This window comes from Cephus cinctus, unplaced genomic scaffold (assembly GCF_000341935.2).
Source record: "Cephus cinctus unplaced genomic scaffold, Ccin1 Ccin1_scaffold0013, whole genome shotgun sequence".
NCBI lineage: Eukaryota > Metazoa > Arthropoda > Insecta > Hymenoptera > Cephidae > Cephus > Cephus cinctus.
This window is the reverse complement of record NW_014332762.1, coordinates 2,089,763-2,101,113: the sequence shown is the minus strand read 5'-3', so window position 1 is coordinate 2,101,113 and position 11,351 is coordinate 2,089,763. Positions and strand designations below refer to the sequence as shown.

Here is an 11,351-nt window from a genome sequence, read left to right as displayed (position 1 = left end):
CAGTCTGCAGATCTGTCAAAGAATTACCTTTCGAAAAATTATCCGCCGACTGGAAAACAGTGCCGTTTGCACGCCGGATATCCGTTCCCAGTGGCTACGCGCGTCACTCCTGCTCGCGTTAGCTCATTTATTTTCGCGTTCGCTTCAATCCGTCCCGCTTGGCCGCCGCGCAACCCATTCAGTAAAAAGTGTCACATTTTGTTGCAGATCTCGATGTTCGCACGAGCGACCCCGAGTTTTATTCAACGACCATTCGGTTTTACGCACAATACGTACAAAAGCACCGATTTTCCTATGGTTTCCGTGAAGCGTCATTCTCAATGCGTCGAAGAGAGTAGCAGCCATATGGCGTAGAGTCGCCCCATTAGAAAGGCGTCTTACCTCATGGAACCAGGTGAGTTTGTACGCTTGCGGATTGGCCCGCACGTTGCACTCGAAGTAGACGTCGTCGCCTTCCTTGATGTCCTTCGGTTTCAAGGACAAACCCATCCGGAGGATGACGATTGGCGTGACTGCAAAGGAGAAAGAAGGAATAACTTGCCTGATATTTCTCATTGAAGTACGTAATTGGCGGAATGAATTATTGATTAGCCTTTTTCCCACTCGAAAAGATTCCACCGACTTGAATACTTTTGCCAGCAGCATTAGATAATTTCAAATTAATTGGATAGCATCGTTAACGTCTCTGGCTTTTTTTCATTGCCATTTGCCTCCGAAATCGCTCTGATATTGCTCGCTGCTACGAGTGTATCCGTAAATTTAAAATTCATTTAACGATAAAGTTAACACGGCAAACCGCGTTATGGAGGCTGGGTTGGAATTCGGGATCCAGGAGAGTCGCTGCGATAAGTAACGGGCGCCGGCGTGGGACAATTATTAACCAGCGTCATTATCAATCGGCCGTTACGCTTCGACGATTCGCGACCCCGTTAAGCTCCGCAACATCCAATATTCTTCCAGTCCTCTCTTTTTCCATTCATGCTCTTCGTTACACAAGCACTTCTTTCCGTCTCTCTCTCTCTCTCTTCTCCCCTAGCTGTCACTCACTCCTTTCTCTCTTACTCGACCTGCTTCGCGTCCCTGTCCCTTCATCCTGGCATCGATCGGCTCTAAGGGACACCGACTGTTGCAGGAACGCGGAGGAGATAACAAGCAGGGAGTAATGGCTGCTGGTACCTGCTATCCACTAATATCTACAGTTTGATGCAGATTTGTCGCATCCCTCTGCATAAATAACAGTGGAAAGATGAAGAGAGGCGTGTGTGAGAGAGAGAGAGAGAGAGAGAGAGAGAGAGAGAGAGAGAGAGAGAGAGGTGGGGAGGCTGCGGGGAGTCGGATTCCGAATGGACGAACTCCGAGAGGGACGAAACGGAATAGAGATTGTATAGATTTGGAAAAATCGTCGATATTCTCAAAAAAAGAAATTAAAATCTATAAAAACCGTCTCTCTTGCCTTCGATCCTTTTCTCCTCGCTCTTTGAATTATAATTGAGCCGCAATTTATTTCCTTCCTTCTGGTTTTTCAAGAAATGCACCGAGATTCTTATTTTCTTTCGATACCGTCATTCCAATCTCGGGATATCCTCGTCGTTCGTGGTCACGTTGCTTGAAAGGAGCTCAAGACTGGGCTAGATTATTCGTATAAAGAAATATACAATTAGAGAGAAAGAGAAAGAAAGGTAGCTAGAGAAGCAGAAAAAGTAGTAAAATATGATAAGTTTTGCGAAATGAGGAAACGCTGTGAAACGACAGCGGGAGGAAGCAGAGCGAAAAGAGAAATTAGTGGAAATAGAAATTCCGTGGAGCTGCGAATGAATGTTAATGGTGGACCGAATCGCAATATCGCGATGACGTTTCGTTTCCACGACGCGCTCTGGTGGTCCGCGCGTTTTGGGAGCTGGTAAGAGCTTTTCCTGGACCATAATCGTGAGCCAAGACCCTAAGGGTTTTCCATGGTCTGTTTGTGGAATAGGAAGCCCTTGCTCTGTTTTCTTTACTTTCTCTCTCTCTCTCTTCCTCCCTCGTTCCGACGTTCCCAATTTTCCACTGTGTCTGTTCGCTAGTTCGTAAGCCATGTAGTTACAGCATCCAAAGAGCGTGCACCGTATTTGCGCACTGGAGTACTTCAGTTTTCGTCAGATTACGCAAACACACTATGATTACATGAATCTCGCTATACATATAAGGATTATACCAGAATAATACCATACCGGTCTTTTCCGGATAATATAACGGATTACACTGTACCAATTGCTGCATAAAAAAGGGTAATTGCGATTTTAATTAGGCGAACGTACCAGTCATTTATTTCCAACCTGCATTAGTAGCGCTTCCGTATTCAGCTTTTCCCAGTCGCCCAGCCAATTGGATTTCGCTGTGAAATTATATTTCTAGTCCGAAACGCGAACACGTAATACCAGGGAGCGGACTTAAAATTTACGAAAATTATGGTTAATGTGGAACAGGAAAGAGAAAATTGAATGGACCGAAAGATCCCTGCTCTAAAGCCTCAAAGACACAAGACATCCTATAGTCCCATCGGTGCTCCAGCTGGGAGCTAGCTCCCATCCTAGCAATTATAAAAGAAAGACGCACCTAGCGTGGAGACGCTCTGCTTCTTCCGTGCGATTTAGCGAAAGAGTTATCGCAGGCAACCCTGCAGGATGACCCTGATAAAAAAGCGTATTCGTTACAGCTGCAACGAAGACGGGGAGCAGCTCTAATGCCGCTGATACTCAGGACCGGCTGAAATCCAGAGGAAGAGTTGAAAGCACAGTGCGGCATTCCTGGGAAATGGTGCTGGTGAGCTGTTGGCTGCTGCCTTGGGCGGTGGGTACGAAGGTGAGGGGGGCAACCGAAGTACCGACTCAATTTATCCGAGAGCTATCTTGCCGATAGTCACAAAAGGAAGTAGACAAGTGGTCCATACACATAGAGACTGGAGCACAGAGTCTAGTGGGCTATCGAATTCTGGCCTCAGATTTTTCAGGGTGGTTCATGCTGCTGTGCGTCTCTGGTTCACGTGCGGGAAACCGACATAAATAAGCAATGACGAAACCAGATAGAGGCAACCGGAAATCCGGGGAGCCCCATTTTCGCGAGTGAAAACGTGAACGTATAAAACACCGAGAAGGACACGAGGACGAAAGTGTTGGGGGATAGTTTGGAAGCTGATGCAGGAGTATGTGGAATATGTGGGGTCGACTCGGCCGAAAAGGAAAAAGCCAGGAGAAGGGGATAGAGCTGAGCCGGAAATGAAGGATGTAGGATGGAGGAGAATCCATCCTTCTTCGATGCCAGATAGAAAGTCCAAGTCGGCTCGTCCGATTCAATTCATCAAAGCTCGTGCCAACGGGGAACTTTTCGAGCCCGATTTACCCCCCGCCCCCCTCCGACCTTTCCGCAAGCGTCCTCCCCGCCTCGAACTACTTCGCGATATGAATTCTGCAGCGTGTGCCCACGGAGATAGATCCCTACGATACGATACGACCTGGGCACTGTCTCATTGTGCGATGACCTCATTGATACTGGGCGCCTCTTAAATTTCTCAAGTGGATACCACGCGCTGCAGGCATGGCAATTTCTATCGCTGGCTGACCAATTCCTGCTTCGGGGCACAGAGCTCTACGTCCTCATCCTCAGCATCCGTCACTATGGATTTCATATCTACTTCATCCGATTCTTATCCTCCTTTGGGTCATATACGAATTGGACCTGCATTTCTATTACAGGGATCACGTGACTGGACTAATTCGCTAGATTCTAACCCTTTATCAGTTTATAATTGTTTACGGCAGTTATGCAGAAGAGTAAAAGGGAATTGCAAACGTTATGAGAGGATCGGAAGATCGGAAGAGAAACCTTTCCGAGACTAATCATAAGGAGTGGACAGTTCCTCTGCGAGGTAATTAGCCGTCATTTGGCCAGTACATCGGTGGCTGCTATTCAATTGGTACTATTGTATTGTAAATATTGTCTATAGCTGCACGGTACGTAGGAAGTAAATGGAGTGGAGCTTTTAAGAAGGAGATGTTTGGTTGTAGAAGAATTTGAAGAGTGCGAGAAGAAAGTCTGGAAAAATAGGAATGAAAGGATTCGAATTGACTTGACGCAGAAGGATTTTCTTTCAAGAGCTCCAATATAAGTACACCGTTCAATTGGTCGTTTTTACGCGCCTTTGACATCGCGTCTTGCGATCGACTCGCGTTACGATCAAACGATTGGAGGAGCTTAGGAATCGCGCGGGCGTCCCGAAGCAGAGACTGACTCAATCCTAAAGTAAATACACCCGCCGGGGAGAGTCAGAGCATCCTCCGATTTACTTCGTAGCTGTGCCTCCTGTACCATACTACTGTTCTAATTTTTTATACTTTCGCTCGGATCAAGTGCGTCAGACTGATTTCGAGATTTCATGATAGCACCGTCAGGCGTAGAGATTCGTAGTGAAAGAAGGGAAAAGGATTTACTCATAATTAACGTATTTTATGGAAAAATGGATAACCGAATGAAAAGAGGCGCAATTTGGTGATTAGTTGATTACATTGGCCGTGAATGCAATGAACAGGGAAAACAAACACGGAGACGTGCCGACGATGGTGAATATTCTATTTCACATTCGCAAATATAATGCAGTATAAGGTATATTTAGAATGCTTAGAAGGCTAGAGGGAGATTCGAAAAAAAAAACCTGTGAAGGATTTCAATTTGGTGACCCTCCGTCCCTGCGCGCGGTATATTGGGAAGCTCACAGGATTATTTACGGTTTGGCGTAATTCCGCTGGACTGTAGTGCTCGTCTAATCGGTACTACCACTGTCCTTGTGATTTCGCTGTACGACTACCGACTAGCGGCGACGTGACGCAATGCCATAAACCCGTAAAATTTCCAAGAATAAAAACGGACAGACCGCCCATAAACAGAGCGTATCCGCCACGGCGTGACCGCGGTGCAGCGAGTGCTCGCGTTTATTTCATTACGACGAAGCACAGCAGGGAGCGACAACAATTTCTCTACTTGACCACCGATTTTACAGCTGCGTAATGCAGCGGATCCTGTGCTGCCGTTTACGTCCACGAGACCAGGAATTTATTGTCGCTCCGGTAATGCATCATTATTTGCATTTATTTTAGGAGAGAGTGAGACAGGGAGACGTAGAGAAAGTGAGAAGGGTCGAGGGAGGCTGCAGGGCTGCGCACGTGCAGCGCACTCTTAAATCTTCATCGCCCAACTCCCGTAAAATGGCTCTCGAGCAGCACCAGGGGCTTTCAGTTTTAGTGTTAGATTTATGAGACGAAAAGATCGTGATTTTTTTTACAGTACATAGGCGGCATAGAAATCAGCCTTTTCTATTCTCTTTTCTTTCTACTACTTGTGGGTTCTGCTATACTGCAACAGTGCTACCAACTGCTAGCTGCTGTTGCTATTACTGTACCGTTACTGCACTATATCGTTATACTGCTATGCTGGAACCAACAGCACCGCCATCTTTGTTTCTCTCTCTCTCTCTCTCTCTCTCTCTCTCTCTCTCTCTTTCTCTCGTTACTCTTCCTTGGGAGATTACCTTTGCCCATGTGCTGCTGGAACGTCTCTTCCTCCTCTATACGTTATCCTGTTACGGGGCCCAATTTCAACAGGTCCCAACTGAAATGGTTCACTTCGAAATGGAGACATATCGTCGTGCTCGGGTAATTCCAAAAAAAAGGGCGATAAGGGATAAAAGGAGGAAGCGAAGAAATACGCTTCCGCGTGACGTCAAGCCTCGGCGTCCTCAGATATGCAAAATGTCGGAATAACAGGGATTCTTGCCCTAAAGGATAATTCACGTTTGTAGTAATTTATAAGGACTGAAGGGAATTCGCGTTCGTTACTGAACCGGCTCCTAACAAGTAAACGGAAATTAAAGTCCTGACTGGCGCTGTTCGCTCGTGCACCCCCCTGCCCCCGCACTCTTCTGCTCTGGTTAAGAGAGATCAAAACTTGTGTTACGAATAAACAATTCATAAATATTCATGGATTTGAGGATGATGAACAACATCGAAATTTTGCCACAAGTAAGGGTGCCTTCCTTTCCTTTATGCTTTGTTATCCTCTCTTCGGGGGGATGATGCCGACACCACGAATTGAGGTTAAAGGGTAATTGTAACAGGGGATGATACTAGACGAGAAGCACAGGAACTATGCGAAAGCTCTGATGAAAATTTTAAATAACAATCCTTTCTTGAATTTTCTATTCTCGGGATTTTCCATACACGATGCTACGCGGCTTCCATTCTTTTGTTTCGTTTTATCCACCGTTTTTCGTTCGGGCATCCTTTTCGCAAACCCTCCCATTGGAATACTTATTTCATGGTGTCACGTCGGGGGCAAGAGTCATAAAAGGTTAATCCCCACGGTGGCTTTACTGTAGAAACCTTCAAGTAGCGCGCCACCGTGGCAGTTAATACCAGGATCACGCAGGTTCCTGCCAACTATAGTTATAACGTCCCGTGCCTCTTACTTACCTTTTTGCCTTTTTACGCCCAGTTTTTACCGCAGAGCCTGGATCTACTTAACGTAGGTAATTCACGCATCATTCTGGTCAGCGGACCAGCCTCGTAAAACATTTAATTTCGCCGATTCTTATGTGTGGAGGGGCTTGAGCAGAGTGCGCATAAAATGGAAATATCCCGGCACTTCACTGGGTAAAGTCGCCCTTAAGGGTTCCTGCAGAATAATTCCAATGTCGTGTTGCATTTCTAAGAAAGGGGAGGAAAGATGGAAGGAGGCAAAGAAAAAAAAGATTTGTTTTCGATTTTTCAAGATTCTCGTCGTCCAGCCAGTCGTCCCGCGCGACAGTGTACGTGACCGTGTATGACTGTGTGCAAGGCTGAGTCATTCCAAGTCGGTCGCATAAATTCGCGTGGCCATTGCAGCCCTCAGCAAAAAGTTTTCTTCCATATCGCGTAGCCACTTGGAATCTTCGAGGAGCACTTTGAAAATTTGGCTTAAAGCCCGTCCCCGTCTTTTTTGCTCTGATTCTCTGGGAGCCCTCCCCCTCCGCCCCGCCATGTTTCGCCATGTTCCGCCTCTTCGGACTAGCGACGGAAACGGTCTGTATTATGGAATTTCCGGAAACTTCCTGAATCTACCGAGTGCAGAATGTCTTTCGGGCTGGGATCCGATTCGAATGAAATTCTGCTGTTTGAAAATAGTTCGGTACCAGCATCGAACGTCCATTAGAAGTGGCTATTCGCGTGTGTATAGGTTAGAACGTAATATAGAGAAGTTATCATTATTTTCCACTCAGTCCTCAAGACTTTTCTTTCGCCCAGCAGCGAGCCAATACCAGCACTGTGTTCTGCAAATAGGAATTTGTCCCGGCCCGCGAGGCTCGTAGCTGAGTAGGTGCGCCCTGCGCCCTGCCTCCTCCACTGGAGGTAGCAGTCGTAATGTATTTTCGAGGGACGCCAACCTAGCGCACTGGCACTCTCACCCCAGCATCCCCGGCCCAAGGTTCCAGCATCCCCGGCCCAAGGTTCCAGCATCTAACCCATTCATCACGTATACGTACACACGTAAGCTGTACACTCACTGTATGTATAACTCCTGGTTCTCTCCCTGGTCGCCACTTACACGTGTACGAGTCTCTCCACACGTATCCTGAGCTGTATACCTATCGGCATAGGTACAGTTATGCATTCTCCTTTCGCGTTCAATTTAGTTTCCTCGTGCATTCCGGGTTGTAGTGCCGGCAGCATCGGCAGCACCGGCAGCACAGCGCATGTAGCGCCAGCCCGAATAAAAAAGGAACTAACGACCAGAGTATTCGTATAAGAGAGTCCTCCAGCCGTCTTCCGCTTCCGCCGCAACGTGCTTCGCGATTTGGCCACCACCTGCAACTCCGCTGGCAGCACCTTCCACATTTTCTACCGGCCGCCTTATTCGGCACATTGCTCTTTTCTGTTTGCTCACTCGCAACTTCTCACGTAGTCGGCAGCACCTCTTCAAGGAGTTTTGCAATTTAAAATGCAAGCCTTATTAAATATTAAAGCGAGCTAGTGTGACATACGAGAGACCTCGCTGGATCTTCTAATTTACTTATTCCTTATTATAGCTTATACATTTTTGCCTACAGCGTCCCTCAGCTTTTCAGAGAAGAAATTATAGTTAAATGAGCGATACATTGCAAATGCTTAATATACTATCTTTAGTATCCCAGCTTCACTGTTTTACCAAAAATTCAGTTCTTTTCGCCTTCGTTAACAGATTCATTAGACTGATCAGATTATAGGTATTTTGACTAAACTCGTTAACGGTTGTGAGTTGTCCAGTTTTATTGCTACGTGCTCGATCAAATATGAAAATAGAAGAAAAATGAAAATAGAACGGAGGAAGAGTGAAAAGTAGAAAGGCGAGAGAAAGAGAAGAACTAACGAAGGAGAGAGCCGAGGAAATCTGGGCAGCTTCGGGAAAGCGTCTAGAGTCGAAAACACAGGAAAACGCGCGTCTCCTTCCAGGCTTCGCGAGCGGAGACGTTTACGGGAGAAAATGAAAACACGAGCTGTCATTATGTCTCGTGGCGTTCGGGACAATGGCCGCCAATGACTAACGACGTAAACTTCAAGTACCAACCCACCCACCCAGCACCTACAGAATTTCGGGCCATTTCTCTGCTTCGGCCTCATTTTCCTTTTGGCCTTAACGCGTCCGCGTTCCCCTTCGTCAGGCAGGGAGAATGATGGAAGTAGATAATGAAAATGGAAGGTTATGTGAACGAGGGAGTCGCGAGCTGCGATCCTCTCGGCTTAATTACGCGATGCTGCGAATTCTCTCCTTCGTTTCCGGTTCCGCCGTGAAGCGCTTGTATCGCCGACCTCATGCACTGTCACCCCGCATAACGCTGTGCAAATACGCAGCCATAACATTCTCCGGGCTCCTCCTGCTGATATTACTTATAGTATCAGCCGTCCAACAACCGTCTCTCTTCACGTACATATATTCTCTATGCACAGGCGTAATTCATTATGCACACGTAGACAAGTGAGCTTTTGCTGCTGCGCGCGTGTACCTACACTTGGATAAAAGAAATTTTTGAATCTAAAGCTCAGAAAAAGTACAAAGATATGAGTCAAGTTAAAAGGAGAGATGACGGTATAGTTGTGAAATGCAAAATTAAAAAAAAAATACAAGTCTGAAAGTGACGGGAGGAACAACCGAGAGCACCGAGGCTGCAAATTGAAAATGGAATGACGCAGCCCTCCCGCGATATTTTCAAAGCATTCCATTGTCGCATGCACCACGGCTCAAAATCCATTTGCATCTATGATCCAGCAATCAGCAATTTTCTCTCAGTTCAATGATATTCCGGGATCCTGGTGATTTTTTCCAATGTCGCATATTCATCGGGTCAGTTGTTAGGTGACCTCCCCCCGCCCACCTCTCCCCACCTTCATTCCACTTTCCCGTGACGACACAGTCTCTTTCAACATTTTCTTTGGCGATCCTTTATGGTAGAATCCTGATTGTCCCACGTGAGGTAGAAAACACGAGCGATGTTGTCGCCAAGGTTTCCTGGGTATTTATATTGTACACGTAACGGTGCAAAATTTTCGGGGTTGAGCATAAACGTGTTTCGGGGATTGGGGACTAGTGCGGGACAACTAGACAAAAAATAGCATGTAACGTGACGGGGCGAATACCAACGACATTGTGCTCCTACCTAACCGCACAGGACACACGGAGACACACTAATAGCATATCAACGCCACAAGGACGGCATTTCTTTTTTGCTGCGTCCTCCTGTCCACCCCCCCCCCACCGCCCCCCGCCCCACTAACCCTTTAAAGCACGTCCTGGACATTTTAGTCTTTAATGCCGTCACTTTTTGTCCCAGTGCTCGACATTATACTTAACGGCCACGTCGACGTACATGATTGTCTGGCCGGTCGAATTTCAGCGAATTGCTGGCCCGGAAGACGAGAAGGAAGAACGATCAAAAGAATTAATAAAGATACGATACCGGAGAGAAATCAACGGAGCGTCTCCGGAAGACATTTTCTTGGCAGCCATATTATTATGGAAGAGGAAACAATTGTTTATGTCATCGGCAGGACGTGCAGTCAAGTTTTTCCGAGGAGACTTTGGAAACGTTAAGTCGTTATCAAAGCTTCAACTGTTCGTCGATTGCTTTCAAGTCACGTCGTATAGGCGTTTTATACGTTTTCATTTATTTTCTCTTCTCGATGGATTGTCATACAAGGTGAAGAAGAAATTTTCTATGTCAACGATCTGGGTGAGCCAATGAATGAAGTTCGGGAGCGGTTCGAAAATAAAAAGACATCTACGAGTCTGCACTTTGTGGACGACTGACGTTTTCGAGGGAATTTCTCTTGGTGAAAAATCGTAAATTGCGTTTCGTCGCAAAAACTATCTGGGACACCTAATGTCAACACAATGGCGTCACGTAGCCAATGGGAACTACCGAAGTAAGTTGCGGTCCACCGAAGTCAGAAGCAGCCAATCAAAGTTCTACGACATCTTGTGAAACACGTCGCCTGGACGAGTCGTACTATCCCGCAACTACCATTACGCTTCGACTAACAATAAGTAGCAGGTACAAGCTGCGGTACATATGCCGAATACAGGCGATGCGGTGCTCTATTGCGACACTCCTATTACGAGTACCATCGCTGAATGTATACAAGCATTACATCCCTATAGGAGACTCCATGCGCACGCGAATCCAAGTCAGCCCTGGCACGTGTTACGTGAAGAACAGAAGCTGCACTAACGTGTTAAGCATGAACTGCGCATAGAGCAAAATTAACTAAGCTTCCCTCAATAGCCAATTGAAGTCCCAGCGATTTCACATTTTTTCCCAGATTCCCTGCTAGACGTTCCTTTTCTCACTATGCACAAGTGCACGTACATATGTCGAGGGAAATAATAATTACATGTAAAATTGTATCCCCAGTGGCTATCCAGGTCGATTTCTCACTTAACGTAGCGTGGCGCTATGTACTACGAGAATAATGTTACATCATTGCAATATCGTCCCCTTTATATTTGCCCTACGACCATTGAAATAGTAAACAGTCGAATGTTGCGCGCAGTTCGGTAACGTCTATGGGTTCGGCATGATTTCTAGTCGGCAGCTTGAAATTATTTAGCCGTCTCCGAAAGTATTTATATGTAATATCGATAGGTTGGCTCGTTTTTTGTCGTTGAGCAGTGGCAACCCTGTCCACTCACCCTCCCTTCGCCTCGGTCTAACCACGCGGCTATACATACATATAGTTGCTCTCTACTCGTTATTGAATTCCAGCAAGCTCGCCGTCGAGAGAAAGGGTCTCCGGCGAAAGAAGGAGCGCGGG

At 46.5% G+C, this 11,351-nt stretch overlaps 1 protein-coding gene across 6 annotated transcripts in view; it reads right to left on the bottom strand.

The window, feature by feature from the left end:
- LOC107265102 (hemicentin-2) overlaps positions 1 to 11,351 on the bottom strand; it is an 86,499-nt gene that overhangs the window by 11,161 nt on the left and 63,987 nt on the right. For all 6 annotated transcript variants that reach the window (XR_001537120.2, XR_003058237.1, XM_015734227.2 and 3 more), the window contains one exon: positions 382 to 512. Coding sequence is in view for 4 of the 6 variants with exons in the window: in XM_015734227.2 (XP_015589713.1) it covers positions 382 to 512 (131 nt within the window). In the remaining 2 variants the exon portion in view is untranslated. The remainder of the gene's footprint in view (positions 1 to 381; positions 513 to 11,351) is intronic.